The sequence below is a fragment of the Hippocampus guttulatus genome, chromosome 5 (genome assembly GCF_054856545.1).
Source record: "Hippocampus guttulatus isolate MCC_2025c chromosome 5, RoL_Hgut_1.0, whole genome shotgun sequence".
Classification (NCBI taxonomy): domain Eukaryota; kingdom Metazoa; phylum Chordata; class Actinopteri; order Syngnathiformes; family Syngnathidae; genus Hippocampus; species Hippocampus guttulatus.
This window is the reverse complement of record NC_141265.1, coordinates 9,973,537-9,992,443: the sequence shown is the minus strand read 5'-3', so window position 1 is coordinate 9,992,443 and position 18,907 is coordinate 9,973,537. Positions and strand designations below refer to the sequence as shown.

General features: G+C 41.1%; 2 protein-coding genes across 2 annotated transcripts; one reads left to right on the top strand and one right to left on the bottom strand.

Annotated features, from left to right (window-relative positions):
- Positions 1–902: 902 nt before the first annotated feature.
- Positions 903–9,743, top strand: LOC147204978 (histone-lysine N-methyltransferase SETD1B-A-like). Its single transcript, XM_086110844.1, has 16 exons — positions 903–1,040; positions 1,123–1,227; positions 1,304–1,574; positions 1,669–1,781; positions 3,614–4,246; positions 4,323–4,421; positions 4,487–4,547; positions 4,622–4,818; positions 5,129–5,255; positions 5,329–5,688; positions 5,770–6,702; positions 6,847–7,007; positions 7,089–7,208; positions 8,442–8,561; positions 8,822–8,959; positions 9,030–9,743. Exons 1-16 carry the CDS (start codon positions 903–905, stop codon positions 9,201–9,203), a joined length of 3,750 nt encoding a protein of 1,249 aa, XP_085966970.1. The 3' UTR covers positions 9,204–9,743.
- hpdb (4-hydroxyphenylpyruvate dioxygenase b) lies at positions 9,737–15,331 on the bottom strand. Its single transcript, XM_086112348.1, has 14 exons — positions 15,248–15,331; positions 15,084–15,110; positions 14,954–15,016; positions 14,274–14,378; positions 14,055–14,097; positions 13,245–13,327; positions 13,081–13,170; positions 12,899–13,002; positions 12,720–12,797; positions 12,123–12,285; positions 11,955–12,026; positions 10,478–10,600; positions 10,263–10,379; positions 9,737–10,022 (listed from the first exon to the last, which is right to left on the bottom strand). Exons 1-14 carry the CDS (start codon positions 15,248–15,250, stop codon positions 9,912–9,914), a joined length of 1,182 nt encoding a protein of 393 aa, XP_085968474.1. The 5' UTR covers positions 15,251–15,331; the 3' UTR covers positions 9,737–9,911.
- Positions 15,332–18,907: the final 3,576 nt, after the last annotated feature.

The following is an 18,907-nucleotide window of genomic DNA, read 5'->3' as shown; positions in this document are numbered from 1 at the left end:
ATCTGACCAATACAAATTATTATTTTGCTGCTGGGCCAATTGAATCAGCATTACACAGAGTAATACGATGTTACTGCATTGCATTAGTCTCTGTTGTGTTTACATTGCATTCTATTTACATAATTTGTTTTAGGATAGCCTGTATATAATCTGGAAATACATTTTCACCAATAATTAAAGTTTAAGTGCCTGTGTAAAGGGGACTTATTCAAGTGAGACCCATTTTTTTGTGGTAAACGTTATAAAAAAGAAATGAATGTTTATTGTTTATTTTGATTTCAACAGTATTGCCTATTGATTTTCAAGGCAACATATTATTTTCATGTTTCATTTGAATCAAAAAGAAGAAACTGCCTGACAATTAAATGCTCAACGTAAGGAGACGGAAATAGATGATTGTTAAAATAGAATAATCATCTGTGTTACGTTTTACCTCTCAGAATCATCAGGTCGTTATGAGTGATCGGGGTAGGCCGACGCGTGGAAACAGAAAAGGCTGCGAAGCACTGGGCTCGTCACTTGTTCGCTTTTCCGACGTGCTGCTCCGCCTGGACGAAAGAACTACTTTACTCATGGCGGATGGATCTCTCCACCAACCTGGGCAACGTACGCAGTCTACACCTGGCTGAAAAATAAGTCGAATATAGAATGTCGGCGCATCAAAAGATACAAACATAGGTAAGTAGTTAATATATTTTATTTAAGTTTGGAGAATTGCTTTGGCTTTCAAGTGCTATTCGTGTGTGGAGAGACAAGTTTACAGGGGGATGCTGTTTGCATCACCGCATCACCTGTTGGGGCGTATAAACCTCCATCGCAGTCAATAGCGAATCGCCAATTTTGCAGACGCAAATTGCAATCGCAGGGTGTATTTGTCAAAATTGCAGGTTTGGACGAATGTAATGGAAAGCGAAAAACGAGTTTTAGAGAGAGAATCACCACGTCAGCCCTGGAGAAGTTGCAAGCTGATTGTTGATCCCACGCTCACAAAAGGACTGTACAAAGTGTACCGCTATGATGGGCACGATTTTAATATTGCCGTAAGCCTTTCAAGACATTATTGTTCTTCAGCTCCCTCGCCATAAACAAACCCATAACAGGTGTTTTTCTTCCCAACATCAGGCTGATGACTTGGGTTTGTTTCCAGTTGATTCAGTGAAAGATCCACGCATCTGCCGCATGTGGAGTAAATGCGTAAAGACTGACCTTTCGGTTCCCAGATTTAAGGTAGCCTTTATGCCACCATAATTTTGTGAACAAGCACACTATTGCCCTGTAATTTTTTTTGTATGTCTCCTTTCAGATAGATGAGTTTTACATTGGCCCTGTTCCTCCCAAAGAAGTGACATTTTGCAGGCTAAATGACAACGTCAACAAGGCCTTCTTGACTAATATGTGTACGAAATACGGCCACACGGAAGAAGTGGAAATTTTCTACAATCCAAAGAACAAGAAGCATTTAGGTATCGCAAAAGTTGTTTTTGACACTGTGAGGGCTGCAAAGGACACTGTTCATCACCTTCATCACACATCAGTGATGGGCAACATTATCCATGTGGAAATTGATCCAAAGGGTAAGGAGGCTTTTCCACTTATATGTTGAAAGGAATTCATTTTACAATGTTTTTTTCTTAGCTTTATAGTGACTTGTTGGGTATCATTCAACAGGTGAAAACAGGGTGCGCTACCTCAAACTTCTCTATGAGGGTGTCTACACTCCGTGGAGCTTACCAGTGGGTAGCAGTGACAAAAGTTATCAAAATGTAATCGACAATATACTGGTATGTGCAGTATTTGCGAACATGCAGTACAATTGTTGCTTGCTTTTATTTCTTGAGTGAATGGTGAGCACTCTAAACAGATTTGGATTCAACCAAACAAGATGTTGTTCATGATGGTTATTAAAAAAAAAAAAAGACAATTCTCTCACCTGAAAACGTCACAGAATATCAGATAAAAAATGTGTGCATCCCCCCCAATTTTTTGTGATATATCGTCCTACATGACTGCTTGAATTAGGGCTGAGCGATATGGCCTTAAAATAAAATCTCAGAATTATTTTCCCCACAAAACTTAAATTGCTGATTTAAATCAAATTTCCGCCTTTACTTTTAGAATAAGCAAATGACAGATTACATGCACAATAAGAAGAGATGTCATGCATTTTCAATGTCTGGCTGAAAACGCGCTAACAATTTCGTCCAGTCTCATCTCATCAACGAAAACTCACATATGTCACGTCATATTTTAGTCATCAAAGAGCCACATTTAGCTAGCCATCGTCTCTTTATCATTTTGGGAAAAAAAGGGGCGTTAACGAAATAATTTCATCATCGTTGACTAAAACAAAGTTGCTTCTAATAAATTACCTATGCTCTCAGTTGAGGAAGTCATGCAAAGTTATTATTAATTATTAATTGTGAATGAATATAACAGCAAGTTTTGACTCAGGTTTTAGTCTGGAAAAAAAATTGACTGAAGCCATTGTTTTAGGACTGTGACGAAATGTGACATTTGCTTACCTATTTCTTGCAGTGCACTTCAGCCGCACAGCGAAAAGGAAGCCCAAGCAGCTTCATTACTCCACTCTCTCTTGACACAGCGTATTCCAGTATTAGTCAGGATACACCTTCCAGCTTTGGGTTAACTCCTTGTTCACAGGGAACTCCACACACCCCTAGCTTTTCCGCGACTCCTCTCTCCCAGGACTCATGCTATTCCAGTCTTCAGGGCACTCCGATCCTCCAGGGGGAGCCCACGACTTGCAGCGTTCACAAACCAATCAGGGGGGAGCTTTGTTGTCGTAAATTCTCAAGGTTTTACTGGGGAGCCGGTGAAGTCTCAGAGGTAAACTTAAAATTAAAGAACCGCCAACCTCAACCTTCCCTCCCACTGTTTACTCAGAGTAGCAAGCAGAAGCTTGCACCATGGCGGAAGACTGAACACCCATTTGGTCAGAATCATGCAAAGCATTCCTCAGAACTTGTATCCCCTGGCCCAGGGTCGAGGAATGCGGTCACAACCACCTCAAAAGTGTTACCTATAAACTCTTTGAGCCTCTTGTGCGTCAACTTGGCAGCCAGCAAGCAGGCAGAAGTGACTTACCCACACGACAACCATGCAGATTTACCTCAGTCCCCAGTGAACTTTATCCCGACAATCACGCAACCAGAGGCAGAGACATTAGATGCCCGAATACAAAGTTTGCTGACAAACAGCCAAAGTTCACATACTTTGAAGGCCGATGTGTTCTGTGAGGACCGCCCAACCTCACCAAATTCACTCCAGAACTCCCCACTCTCAGATGGCCCAAATAAGATTTTGGCAGATTTTAATCCAACACCACTCCTCGAGGAGGATGAAACTTCCCAAGCTGTTTTTTTTCTTACATCCCAAAGAAATAAACAATGCCCCCCTCTATTAGATTTCACACATTCTGAAGGAAGCGGAGATGGAAACAGTAAGACAGATGCAGAAAGGTCCCTGACACCATGTCCTCAGGTAGTTATTCTCTTAATCACAAAAACATTGTGCTATTTTTCCGAGTTGTATTGCCCTCTTGCAACTTTCTCTCATTTGTCAGGTCAATTAGATCTATTGTTGTCTCTTTCAGGAGCTTCGATTATCAAATGTGGACAAAAGAAACAGTGACGTGTTGAAAGATGGTATATCTTGTGCTCAGCCTCCCTGCAACACTCAGCAGTCCAAACATCAACTTGCCATCACATCTGCAGGTCACCATCCACCATTTGCCCCTCTACGTTTCCTCACTCCTTCATTTGCCCCTGTTCCGCCTTGCCTGCCGAATGGCATCGTTCACATTCCACCTCCAGGCTGGACCCTTCCTCCAGGCCATCACAGTAGCATACGCTTTCAACCACTTTCTAACTCCCCGTTTCTCCGGCCTCCTTTGATGCCATGCTCTGTGCACACGTACCCGTCATCCCCACGACCTCGTTTGATTTTGGACCAGTGCAACCCAGCAAGGCTTGGAAATGTCCCCTTACCGCCTTCTGCACCGCCCTGGGCCACTTCACCTTTTCCTTGTATCAACCCTTTCATGCCACCATCAGACAACACACTCATGAGAGAAAACCCACGTAAAGTCACAGTGGGAAAAGTTTTAACTGTGCTCATGGATGAACTGAAGTCAATTATCAAGAGGGACATCACTCGCAGAATGATTGAGGGAGTGGCATTCAAGGTGTTTGAGGACTGGTGGGACAATCAAGAGAAGAAAACCAAGGTGAATTCTTCTTCCTCTTTTTCATAATGCATCTATTACCGTCCACTTCTTTTAACTGATATTTTATCTACGAAAGGTACCAGTTGTGTCTTTAGATAATAAGAAAAACAAATGTGCAAGTCTTCTGAATCACATTACTGGCGAGCGCAAGAAACCTTCCCTTTCCTCCTTCAAGGTAAGCATTCGATTTGTAATAAAACAGTAGAATTGAACACTGAAAAAAAATGTTTGGCAATGCAGATTAAGAAGAAAAGAGGTGAGAGTCCTGCAACATCAGAAGCGCTAGAAAGTAAAGACTCTGGTAAGTAATTTTGTTTTTTAAATAAATGAATTCAACTACTGTTCCACGTAGCCTTTTTCATGTGATGCTTTTAGATGGAACCCAAGGGGACAATATGTCGGAATCAACATTTGAGAGACGCAAACGCAGACACGCAAGACCGCTTGATCTCGATAGTGATGATGATGATGAAAGAAATGAAGAACACAAGACACATCAAGCCGAGGAAAGGGAAATTGCAACAGACAAAGAGGAACAGGCTGGGCCCAAAGAAGATGCAGTGCACATTTTGGTAAATGACAAGTTACAGGAAAACCAATCATTATTGATTCCTGTAATTGGTTATTTTTTTCTGTTGCATTTGCAAAAGCAGAGACTAAGTCATGGAACAAATTTAGTTCTACAACACGTTTTAATTTTGAAGAAAACTCAAAAGTTTTATACGAAGGAATAAAAATACAACTTTTTTTTTCTGTATAGCTGTAGAAGTATTTTGGCATTGACATTTTTTTTTTTTTTGCATTTTATGCACGACACGCACTGGCACGCATTAAGAGACAAACGTAACAGATATTGATGATGATAACATTTCTGTATCTCAGTGTGGCAGAAAAGACCATATCGACAATGTTGATGGCAATCATCTGGAAAAAGAGACGGCGATCGAAAAAGACACGGAAGCTGAAGACACCTGCTCAGTTCTTGGTGAAGTTCTTTCCTCTGGCAGTGGTATGTTGAAAAGTAGAAGCGTCTGCTACTGTACCTTGTAGTATATTTACCGCATTTTGTTGTGCTTTTGTAGAGAAGTATTCAGAGTCCAGCTCCTCTGAGGTCTGCTCATCCGACTCAGACTTCCCTGACTCTTTTACTACAGATAGCGTTGATGACTCATCCTACTCTAACTTCAGCTCTGATGATGATGATGATGATGATTTAGGAGACAATGTCAAGGATGACGAGGAGTCCATGGAGCTTGAGCCTCCTGTGACACCCTCAGCCCCACTCACCCCTGGTGCTCATATGGAACTTGCGGACTTGTCAGATCTGTCTAATATGGAGAAAGCAGAGGAGAGCCAGTATTTGCACCAAGAGCAGGCAATGATGCAGCTGCATTTCACGAAGGCACAGGAGCTACAGCCCCCATCACACACTGGACGTCCAGGTAATTTCAATTTAAGATTTAAAGAATGATCTGTATAAACAACATAAAATCGTTTGATGTGCTCTTTTATTGTTTCGGTAGCAGTGGCTCTTGAACCTGATCTGGAGAAGGAGAGACATGAATGGAACTTGGGTCCTCCGGAGTATACCTTGAGGCCTCTCACTCCTACTGGCTGCTTTTTTGACAGTGACCCCGACTTTTTGATCAGAAGCAAACCAACATCCCCAGTTGCGGTGGCGGTGGAACGACCCTGGACCCCAGGCAAAGGGATAGCCTCTCAATTAGGAAGTGAAGAATCAGAAGATGACAATCTGTCACGAACTATCAGTGAGCTACATCTGCCATCAGATAGATCTTTGTTATTCCCGGAAACACCCAAGACCCCAGGTCGAGAAGACACGAGTGTGTGGCATCCTAACAGAGGTGAGAGGATCTCAAAAAGTCCAGATTCTGAGGGCACTACACCAGAGGATGCAAGGGTAACACACACACATTCATCACCGTTTAGCAATCCACTTATATTAGCACCAAAGACTCCCGGAAGAGATATCCTTCTACCACGAAAAGCCTTAGTCCACAGAAGAAAGACTGAAAACGCGCACACCTCACAACCTCTTTTATGGGATGAATTCCTTGGAATGTCATCTCCATGTCACCAATCTGAGTCTTCATCTGATGGCGGAGGAGTTCGAACATGGTCAGGTATGAGAGCGATACCTCTGCAAGGACTGGAGAACATGCCAGGTCTTCTCTACAAGGGAAGCAGGAGAGATACAAATATGAGACGTAAATGGTGCAAGACACTCAAAAGGGGTTGGAGAAACCAGCGTTTTTCTCGTAGTTGTGCTCGCAAGTGGCGTTCAGTTCGGGAGGAGAGGAGGATACTTCACAGTATATGGAAAGATGGTCTGGATGAAGAGGATGGGAGACTGTTGCGGTGCACTTATGAAAGGCTGCAAGGGCAAGATGATGAGTGTAGCTGGCTTAGTGACACGCTCTGGATCCCTCATCCTCATATCCTTTTCTGTTACCACTTTGTTGTGAGCATTTACTCATATAGGAAGGTGTTGTTCACTTTTGCATGTGGTGTATGTAACTGGTTCAACGTGATAAAAAGGCTCATTGCTCATGTGTATCATGTGCTTAACTGTTGCCTACCGACTAAAGTTATGGAGAAGAATGAAGGAAACCAATCATGTCAGCAGAGGCACGTCACGGGCTCAGCCCGAAGCGAAGGCTTCTACAAAATCAACTGGAGGGATAAACTTGAATACCTCAAACAAGCAAGAACTACTGAACTTCCATCAACAAGCTCCCAGGTGTTTAACATAGCAAAATGTGAGTCTACGCGTGCCGGTCAGTCATCACAATGTGTAACATTGAGTGCGTGCTTTTCCAAGTTGGAACTTCTGGCGCAGCCGACTGTACTCCGGGCCGGATCAGACTTCAGGTCAGAACAGCGCCGTTTGCTGTCATCGTTGAGCTGCGATAGTGACCTAGTCAAATTTAACCAACTCAAGGTTTGTGAACTGAAGAATCCACTCACTAACCTCTTTCAACTTTTAAATGAAATTTCTAGAATATGAATGACATATCACATGACCAAACCCACTAAACATGTGAGCCGTGATGGTCGTTACCTGAGCCCTTAGGCATTGTGGTGTCATTTTCAGTCAACAGCAGGTGGCAAAATGGCCGCACTCTCAGATGGATGGTTAGACTAGTGACATACATTTTATAAAGCAACAGTCATGTCCATTCGCAAGGAATACACAGAAAATGATCTGTCACTTTTTCTGGCTTCAGTCAAAACGTTCCGCATATGGCAGATTATGGATGTATTCACAATTAACCAGTCACATTCATCCATCCATCCATCCATTATCCTCACAAGGGTCGCGGGGGGTGCTGGAGCCTATCCCAGCTGTCTCCGGGCAGTAGGCGGGGGACCCCCTGAACCGGTTGCCAGCCAATCGCAGGGCACACAGAGACGTAGAACCATCCGCGCTCACACTCACACCTAAGGACAATTGGGAGTGTTCAAACAGCCTGCCATGCGTGTTTTTGGAATGTGGGAGGAAACCGGAGTACCCGGAGAAAACCCACGCAGACCCGGAGAGAACATGCAATCACCTTCATATTCATATTCCCAACATTCTTATGCCCTCTATTTAATCTAAAATTTAGGATGTTCTCGAACACTTTTCCTGTCCTTTTTTTGCTTTGTAGAAGAGGCCTGACGTTTAGTTAACTTAGTAGTTAACTTAGTCAATATCAATATAAGGTGACTTTGAGAGGTCTCCACCCCCCCCCCCCCCTCCAAAATTGAGGTTTTCCATTCAACGTAATATACATTGTATTAAGTAGAAGTTAGACTGTTAGAAATGGATATTGTTCAAGTTCCCGTGTCGTTTTCAATTTTAAAAAAAACTGCCAGCAGACAATTTACATGCAAACAGTTAAATATGTGAGCTTGCTGACAGGTTGGCCCAAGACAGGGTAGAAATTTCTGGCTAATGTTAGCATAATGAGCACATGGTTGACCTCCACTTGCAACATGATTCAGTTAGAAACTCGGCTGTGTACTGTAAAAATGCTGGATTATCACAATCTCGCAAACTCACAAAAAAGAAGAAAATGCATTATCAAACCAAGGTTGAACTTCTTGGGCATAATTCAAAAAGATATGTTTGGTGCAAAGGAACCATAATGAACTTTATGTAGGATTCATTCTTCATATTTTCATTCTTCAGTTCCGAGAAAAGAGGATTTGTTTCGGCCGAAGTCCCATCCATGATTGGGGTCTGTTTGCCATGGAAGCCATAGCAGCAGAGGAGATGGTGATTGAATATGTAGGAGAAATCATCAGACAGGTGAGAGACAACTAATTGTACGCACCCAACCCTCCACTATTAACCATGTTTTTCAAGTTGTTTCCTCCTCTTGCGACCACACCCCATGAGCATGCGTTTAACTTAATAAAGAAAAAAGTAAAGGGAGCAAGCTCCACAAACAAAACAAGTGAGAGTTGTTACAATGAAGACCTGGCAAAACATCTCTAAGAAGGAAACACAGAATGATAATGAGCATTACTGTTGTTAAATGAATTAATTTGTATGTCGTTTTCCCTTAGAATATTGCAGACATGAGAGAGCGTAAATATGAGAAGGCAGGCATCGGAAGCAGCTATTTGTTCCGGGTGGATCAGAACACCATCATTGATGCCACAAAATGCGGGAATTTATCCAGATTCATCAACCACAGCTGCAGTGTGAGTACAACTCGCTACTGATGAGTTTGTCACTTAATCAAAATTTCAAATGGGTGTTTTTGTCTTACAGCCAAACTGCTATGCGAAGATCATCACTGTGGAGTCTCAAAAGAAGATAGTGATTTACTCGCGGCAGTCAATAGGCATCAATGAAGAAATCACATACGACTACAAGTTTCCCATTGAAGACACAAAGATTCCTTGTTTGTGTGGAGCTGAAGCCTGTCGAGGCTCTTTGAACTGATCCCATCCGGACCGCCTGTCTTATATCTTAGATGGTAGAGGCACATTGCCTAAGGTACTGCACAAACACGGACAATTTAGATGTGCCTCAGACATAACAATCGGACATTGCCAGCAGCTCTCTTGAAGGTTAAAAATAACCTGAGATGCACCAGGAGGACCGACTGAACATTCCCAACCAGCATGTAAGCTATTGTACGATGAAATATGAAGTGATGATGGAAGAGTCCTGTTGACTTTTGTTTAAATAATCAATGTACGTATACGCTATAGTCTCACTGGAAAAACTTTATAAAGGCATCTTCTGGGAGGCTATCTTTGGTTATACATCACGGTAATAAGGACAGTATGTGAAAGCCATTGTTAAACCGACATCTTTGACAAAGGACATACATTTATCAGTTAGGCTTTTTATGCAAATGATAACACACTTTTTCAGTTTCGAGAGGTTCAATTGTGTTTTACTTGACTTAAGCTGGGCTCATTAATGTGCTTGTAAATTTGTTGAAAAACAAACGAGACATGACCAATGAGTAAACACTGAATTGTAATGAAACAAAAGCCTTGAAAGAGTCAGGTACAAGTAAGCATCTGTGTTTGTATTGAGCTTCTCTCCCATACTTGTACAATCCATGAAACAGCCCGAGCTGGTCGTACACTTGACATTGTTTAATAACCTTTAATATTGCCCACACACGCAAATCTGGGCTCACATACACTTGGACACACCATTGGGTGTGAGGATGGTCAGATTTCCTCTGGCGTGTTGGTCCGCTTCAATGGCTTCAAAAAGAGATTTGAAGTTTCCTGCACCAAAGCCCTGTGGTATGAAGATGTACATTAAATGTAAGTGAATTGTATATTTATCTGTCTCTCGATCAAGAGAGAGAGATCTGTATACAGATATACAGAGATATCAATAGATAGATATCTGCCTATCTATAGATCGAAAGACAGATATGCATATCTCTCTCTCTCTCTCTGTATATATATATATATATATATATATATATAGATATAGATATAGATATATATCGATATATATAGAGAGAGAGAGAACCTGGTGATTATGTCTCTGAATGACTTCCAAGAAGACAGTGGGGCGGTCCTGAACTGGCTTGGTAAAGATCTGAAGTAAGTAGCCATTGTCATCGTAGTCCACCAGGATCTTTAGTTCCTGAATAGATGGAAAATATGTTCTTTATTGTATAATAAGTGACAAATGTGTTGGGATGTTCTCCAACATGGTCATGCAAATACAGAACGTGACCCTACCTGCAGGACATCTAGGTCTTCTGCAATTTTCACCTTGGAGTGTTTTAACTTCTCCCTCAGTTGGTCATAATATGTGTCGGGCACTGACATAAAATCTGTCCCACGCTGTTTTAGGTTGCGGATCTGCAAATATTTAAATTATATCCATTTGGTTTTACTGCATCTTTACAATTCAACACAGCTAAAAGGACAAGATCGTTCCAGAACTAGAGGACAACGTAGGCAACATTTAACAAAACTGACCATTTATTATATGCTATTTTTTATGTTTTCAGGAAAAACAAGTCATCAAACTACCAAAAAAAAAAAAAAAAACATTGCTGAATAAATCTATTCATTTGTCCATTTTCTAATCCGCTTTAAAAAAAAGTCTAAAATCTAAAACAGTGTTTCATCAGCATGTTTCCGAGACAAATGTTACTAATTTCTAACGACTTTGACATACACTGCAGTAATATGGAATTTAACAAAAGACACCCCGTCCATCCATTTTCTAATCCAATTTTCCTTACAAGGGTTGCGGGTGTGCAGGAGCCCATCCCAGGTGTCCTCGGGCAGTAGGCAGGGTACACCCCGAACTGGTATACATATACAAACAACCATTCAGGCTCACAATCACTCCTTGGGACGATTTAGAGTGTTCTGTGTTCCATTAACCTGTCATTCATGTTTTTGGATTGTGGGAGGATACCGGAGTACCCGGAGAAATCCCATGCAGGCAAGGAGAGAAGATGCAAACTCCACACAGGAAGGCTGGAGCCGGAATTGAACCTTGCACCTATGTACTGTGAGGCGGACGTGCTAACCAGGTGACCACCGTGCCGCCTGGTGAATAAATCCTTTCCAATTAATTAAACAATGTTACATTTAAAAGATTTCTAATTTAATTTAGGTATTTCTTTAATTACAGCAACAGGGTTGTAAATCTAATGTAATGCTCAAAGGTAGGCACAGTACATGCTAGCTGTGTTAGATTCTGTGGTAACTGATAAAGAACAAACTTGGCAATAGAATAAAAAAAGCATTGATATCAATGTATTTTTCTAATAATATGAGTAATGAAGTTTCGCTCGTTTGTGTAACAGACGCCATTAGGGCTCAAAACACTGTAAAAATAACACAAACAGAAATTAGGACTGACGGGTCTACCCATGGTGAGCGCAATAAGCTTGATAGTCTAATTTGCTGAGTCATGTAGCTTGTAACATGCCTGTGATCAAACAAAATGCTAACAATTACAAGGAAGACATACAAAAAAAAAACTTGTTTTATCTTTTATATTTCATATATAAGTTGATCATCAATAGGGAGGGACAAGAGAGGGTGGAAAATGGTGTCCAGATATAAATATCTAGAAATCACTTACTTCAGCTTCTACTTGCCACAGAACAACTAATGCATGTTTCTGTATTTTGTGCAAGAATTATTTCGAATTTCAGAAGGGGGACAGATCAGACTCTTGTTTTCATAGACTTACTGCTGTTATAATATTTGATGTGTTCATGGCAATGTGCTGCACTCCTGCACCTCCATAGTACTCCACATACTCCTGTAAGTCCATAGATGGTGAGTTAACGTACTCTTCATAGACAGAAGCCAATGCATTCATATCATTAATTTAACCCGTTCCAATTACAAAACAAACCTGGATTTGAGACTTCCTCTTGCCCATGGCAGGTTCATTGATGGGCATCTTTACTGTCTCTTCATAGTTGGCCACCACAATGGAGCGCAGGGCACTGAACTCAGTCTGTAGCTGCTTGTCATCCACTGACCAAAAGCGGTGAAAAAGAAGGTTCTTCCGGTACCTTTTGGGTGATAAATCAGTGGTGAAGGAGCACATTGCCAGGTCAGCGCAAACATACCGTATTTACTAGTTTGTCTCAAATCCACACAGTACGTATATCATCTGCAGAATTCTCTCCTGTTGCAACAAATTACCCACATGACAGCAGTCATCTCATGAGCTTCATGGCTTTAAAAAATTTGCAGCTGCCTCTCCTCCCTACCAGCAGTGTTCCAATCACCAGCTTCATTTCGAGAACGGCCTTGCTTGTTACAGGTGAAAACGCGGTCCAGTTGTAGAGAGCCACTGGAGGCCCATGAGAGAAAAACGCGAAGTCACGCTGGTCCATGATGTGCGCCAAAAGAAATGGTTATGTAAGTTTCAGACAGACTAAGGTATAATTCCTCTACCATGACAAAACCTCTAAACACAGCATTCTTTAAAATAAACAGTCACCATTCCACCACTGGAACCATCTCCTCTTCGGGTTGGTTTCCCACAATGTGATCAATGAAGTTCAATTTTCCATCTGGTCTGCAGTAAAATGTCAAAAGTGAGGTCATTTAAACATCTCATCACATTTCAAATACTGGTTCATGCATCCATCACCGGCTTGATAAATGAGGGATACTCACAAGGTGGCCAACAATGAGTCCTTAAATAGAGGCGGGTGGAAGCCTGGCAAAAACAGCCCACTATATTCTGCCCTCTCCACAAATGTGTGTGTGGTGTCACCATACTGTTGCATGAAAAGCAAAGTTATCATGCTGCTTGAAGATTTTTGAAAATTTAACTCAATGAATGATTGTTCTCTTACTGTTTGCAGCACAGCAAGTCTGACTTTGCCATGCTTGTCCTCCAGAGTGAAGGGCTCCTTTACAACCATAGCACCTCGCTCTTTGGCTTTCTGTCAAATATCAGTGAGTCGGGTTTTCATTGGGTTTCAAGTCAAGTTGGCCCCTGCTAAGGCTGGTGTATTACCTGCACCAAGGAGTCACAGTTCTCCACCGTAAATGCAACATCTTTCACGCCATCCCCATGCTTCACTAAATGAGCTCCCATTTCTGAGAAATAGTAGAAATAAATAAATAGGTTTTTGTTTTGATGAAAACACTTTCATGGAAATGTTGAGCACGTCAGGTAAAATTAAGGGAGCACAAATGCAGAGAAACTCAATCGACAAGAATTTAATGTGTAACAAAAGGCTTATTTAATTAGTAAAAAACATATGTAATTCAGTCCATATCAAGGTTATTATAGTAAATGAAAACTAATAAAATAACTAAAACTAAACATTGAAATAAAACATTTTCAGGACTGAAATAAAAAAAAATGGCAGTGCATTTAAAAAATGAAAACGAACTGAAGTTCCATTTTGCATTGATAAAACTAGCTGTAATTAAAGCAAACATGTCCTTCATTTTAGTATTTTGTTAATTTTGTAAAGCAGAATTCTTTTTTTTATGTACTGTATTTATTCGCCATAGAAACAAAATCAAAGAGTTGTATGGGAATTTTAGTTCACCTTACTTTATTACACATTACTTTGTGACTTTTTTTATCATTACTCTAAAAAGGCTCTGAATTAAAAAAAAACAAAAATTGAAACTAAAGTTAATACAAACTAAAGTAAAACAGCATTTTCAGGAGAAAAAAAATCATAAAAAAATTAACACACCCTCTCAAAACTAATTAAAATTAAATGCATTTTTTTAAAAAATGAAATAAAAATTGAACTATAATTTAGAATCCAAAGCTGTTACAACCCAGATGCAAAGTCAGTTGCTCTACCTTCGTTTCCAGGATTGAGAGCAGATGAGAACACATATATGATCTGTGAAATACACAAAACAATCATCAGGGCACAACCTACTCCGATTTCACTGATCAGTCATTGTGATCATTGCGTGTAATCCACCGCTGTTTAATTTAACAGCAGTTCTCATGAAGAACCTGTTCTGGCTGAATGAATTATTCTAATCTTTTATGTTTACTCCCAAGTCTCCTTACCTTTCCTTGTTTGACTGCATGGGACACTGCATTTCGACTGCCTGTTTCCAAGCCTTGGTAAGCAAATGGTTCAAATCCCAGTTTGGTGCAGTAAAATGACGCTGCCTATTGAAAAAGATTTGTGGTGGACGACATACAGAGAAGGGGACGTCAACGACTGATTCGAAACGGACAGGGTGCGCCATCTGCTGGTGGTGAGTGTGCTCACGTGAAGGAAAGGATGAGATCTGTGACTTGACATGATGGATGCCCCCCCGTCCCACCCCTTAAGAGAACCAATCGTGTTGCTGACCGTAAAGACGACAACTAACGGTGTGGGAATTTGGTCCCATTTTGAGGTTACTCAAAATGAAATGCTCAAAACCTAATTAAATTCACATCAATTCATTGTCATTGTCGACATAAATGTTCTTATAGTGTAGAAATCTTTGCTCGATGTTACTTCTAATAAGCATAAAGCAAACAACAACAACAGCAACAAAAAGCCAAAATAATTACCCAGGACCCATATGACCAAAAAAAAAAAAAAAGTGTTTTCTTGTTAAGCGGTTCGTGTATTGATCTAACACACTACAAAAATCAAATCATTATTTGGAACCAGATGACAAAAAAACCACTGAAGTCATGGCTTCTTATAAGTCTTACATTTGTTTGGAGAAAGATGTTCTAACATAACGTACCTGTTTTGCATTTCCAACCCAGAAAGTCAAGTGATCAAAGCAGAGGAACTGTCCTTGCTCGTGCTATGGACAAGAAGAACTCATGATAAATAGTGATTTTGAAATGCATAATCAAATTCTTTTTTCCTACCTTCTCGCCTTTGTCAGTGTATGTTGTCTGCAGGTGAAAAGCACATAAACAAATGACTATTTTACACAAAATAGCAGTTATACACAACCACATTTGTGTGAAAATGCAAGGTGTACTGTATTTTTGTTTAATTAAATATTTAAAAGGGATCTAAAATAACTCACCATGTTGGCCCTGCTGGTCTTTCCTGATCGTTTGGATTAACCTTTGAAATGAAGAGCTGACAGAAATTTGCTCAAGCCATTCCCAGAGAGTGAGGAGGAGGTTTTAGAGGAGGAGGTGGAGATAAGTCCGAGTACAGATGTTTTGGGGCACCCTCTAAGTTTCATAATGCTGACAATTAAAATCATACTCACTGACACGTTACTCAACCCACGCCAGCTAAATAAACCATAGAATAAAAACGACCATAACCATAATGTTGCAACTATTAAAAATGCAACTATTAAATGTAAAACCTAATTTAATAGTGGTTATTCTAGTTTACATTCCAAATTCTGATCAATATTTACATAGCAAACAACTGCTCAACCCGTTCTGTGTTTTATTGTTTTTGTTCCTGATTGTAAAGTGTCCTTGGGTGTCTTGAAAGGCGCTTATAAATAAAAATTATTATTATTATTATTATAACATGCTGACAAACATACAACAATCTGCAAAGTGGACAGAAAAGAATGGTTGTCCAGACAGTTTTCTAGAATAATAAGTCCATATGGTAGTGTTTAGTGGCAAGAGGAGGCTCACCCGTGCAGGACTCTCATTGGCTCGCTGGCAGGTCACTCCTCAATGCCAAACCCCACAGTGCAAGTGTGTTTCAAACTTCAAAAATGAAAATGGTCATTTAAAAAAATAGTTACATTCAAAGCAAATCAGATGCAATACATCGGATGAGCAGTTGGGCATCAATGATGAAGAGCAAAAAGAATTCATGGAGTGCGTACGGAGTAAATCATATCTCATTAAAGCGCCATCAGTCCATTATTTGTGTGGCAATATGTTCATATGTTGGCGATTCCGCAGGTAACGAAGTGGGAGTATGGGCGGGGTCCAGAGTAATGTGCAAAATCCCACTATAACTTCTTAAAATATTTTCATCATAGTAAACATTTAACAGCGACAAGATCAATCCTTTGTACAAGCCTGCCAAAACAAACATCTGTGGTGTCAAATACTCATTCATTCATTTTCGGATCCGCTTATCCTCACAAGGGGTGCGGGGGGTGCCGGAGCCTATCCCAGCCGTCTTCAGGCAGTAGGCGGGGGTTACCTGAACCGGTTGCCAGCCAATCGCAGGGCACACAGAGACAAACAACCATCCGCGGGAGTGTTCAATCAGCCATGCATGTTTTTTGGAATGTGGGAAGAAACCGGAGTACCCGGAGAAAACCCGCGCAGGCCTGGGGAGAACATGCATACTCCACACAGGAAGACTGGAGCCCGGGATTGAACCCACGACCTCTGCACTGTGAGGTTGACGCGCTAACCACTGGGCTGCCCGTGTCAAATACTAAATAGCACAATTCAATAGTGCGCAGAGCACCTCCGCAATTTAATGATTTGGTGTGCATGGATTCACCTATAAGCCAATTTTTTTCCCAAATATAAAAACCTTTGTGGGGGGGGGGGGACAAATTCAGTTTTTTAAAATTTTGTTATTTTTGGAGAAAAATGCTTGTTGATTTGGCACTTTACCCTCACTTATTCAATAATATTTTGAGTTAAAAATGTTGTGCAATGCAATTATAATTTAGCACTGAATTGTTGGGATAGATATCGATAGCCCATATCATAATATACTTATTTGCCCAGCCCTCTTGTGAAAGCAAGGACTTTTAGTCAAAGTGGAACAGCCGTAATTCTCATGAATTCAGCATTTACTGTATCTGTTAAAAATGAAAAAAAAAACACTAGAAGGATTAGAGTATGATTACATAACACTTGTGTGGTGAGTCCTTAACCATTGAGGCCAAAATAAGGACTTTAAATCATAGATACCGTTTAGGTTGCAGGTTACAATTTACATTTGCTATTGGAGGGGTGGTGGTGGTGGGGGGTAGGCTTAGTTCATCCATTGTGAACAAGGCAGGCAATCTTTCTGTGAACTCGTCCACTCTGGTTCCCTTTCCCACAACCTGCCGTCTTGGCAACAAAAATCTCTTATCCCTTTTGTCCTTCACCACTGCACCATTGTTTCATTTCTCTTAAAAGTGACAGTCTCTCATATTCCAACTCCTCATGTTTGGTCATATATGCCAGGTATATTTCAATAATTAGATCAATATGACACTGGACTTAATTACGGTATACTTATAAATGACACAGTTGTTTCACTTTTTTCAGTGTACCTTCTTAGACCAAAAAAAACACTACAAATCAAGCCCAGTGTTCTCTTTCCATTGCCCCCTTGGGATCTTTGTTTTTCTCATTGTTACCTGGAGGCCATCTGCTGTCATGGGACACAACACTACACTGTGGATGAAATCAGTACATGTTAATACATGGAAGAGGGGAATTTGTTCAATCGTAGAAAAGCTGTATTTTATTTCAAGAGAACGCTGGCCCAACTCTTAATCATTGTTCATTTGATTTGGCTTCATATTTTAATAGGTCACACTGCTTTAGACAAAAGTGCAGTGCTAAACAACCCTCAGAGTGTTGAGCTTCTCTCGGGACAAACAGAGTCACTCAGACCCCTCCCCAGCCAGCACTACTCATATGATTGTAAACGATAACATATCAAGGCAGCAACAATAGACATGAAGGAACCATCAGCAGAGATGAACCCACAGATACAGATCAGTACCGAGGAACACGAGGAGTGGCTCAACATGGACAGTCCGGACAGTGAAATCGTGGACAAATGTGACGCTGGCGACAAAGAGACGCAGGCAAAGGTGCAATCTGTTTTCCAGCAGGTACGCAGCCAGATCCGATCACAAGTAGCTGTGAAGGCCTCGAAGAGTAGCATCATTGAGTTGGTGAACCGACTCAAAGACAAACAATTTTTGGAGAAGAGCATGTGTCCGGAGAAGGGAGAACAAGTGACAGGTGAGAGCGAGGCCGAAGCAGATGTGAGAGATGAAGCATTGTGTGCCGTTTTTGAGAAGAAGCTTGAGGATGCCAAAAAGGCACTCAGGGATGAGTTTGTAGAGCGGCTTTCTCAAGTGCGCAGTGAGATGCAGGCCTACACTGAGCAGTCCCTCAAAGACTTGGAATGTAAAATTCAAAAGGCATCGCTCAAAGAACAGGAGTGCAAAGGGCAAGACAAGAAACAGAAGCCTTCAACAGCTACTTTGTCGAAGAGAGGGCGAGCCTTGACTCGGACCATGACCACTATCATTCCCAAGACTTCCCCGTCCTTCATCGTAGTTCCGCGTGCCAAATCAGAGACTTTGACCTCCTCAAAGGTGGAAAACTCTCGAATAGTACTGAGAGAGCCAGGGGTCTCATCAATGGGCAGCAACTCCTACCAGATTCGCAAGCCTCTCCCACCGGTTTGGCCCGCATTGCATCAGTGCAAAAAGACTGTCGGACCAAAACGAAAATAGGAAACTAACTCAACTGAAAGATACTGGCTGTCCGTGTATTGTCGTTGGAATCACTACAAGAAACAATTGATGTAAACGATGACCTACTATTGTTGTAAGTACATAGATGTCTGTTTTTGAGCTGCTATTAGTGCATACATTATTTTGTAGAAGCTGTTGTGATATGAAAGAGAGCAAAGCTAAATGATCTCATCTCATCTTCTTTCGCTTATCCGGGGTCGGGTCATGGGGGGGAGCAGCTTTATCAAGAAGGTCCAGGTTTCCTTCTCCCCACCC

Bases quoted from the DNA above. Each gene is read 5' to 3' on its own strand.
- LOC147204978 (XM_086110844.1), top strand. From the start codon at position 903: ATGGAAAGCGAAAAACGAGTTTTAGAGAGAGAATCACCACGTCAGCCC. The intron at 1,228-1,303 runs GTAGCCTTTATG...GTCTCCTTTCAG, and splicing joins TTTCGGTTCCCAGATTTAAG to ATAGATGAGTTTTACATTGG. The intron at 8,960-9,029 runs GTGAGTACAACT...TTTGTCTTACAG, and splicing joins TCATCAACCACAGCTGCAGT to CCAAACTGCTATGCGAAGAT.
- hpdb (XM_086112348.1), bottom strand. The intron at 14,379-14,953 runs GTACGTTATGTT...CTTTTTCAATAG, and splicing joins GGGTTGGAAATGCAAAACAG to GCAGCGTCATTTTACTGCAC. The intron at 13,003-13,080 runs GTAAGAGAACAA...TTCATGCAACAG, and splicing joins GACTTGCTGTGCTGCAAACA to TATGGTGACACCACACACAC.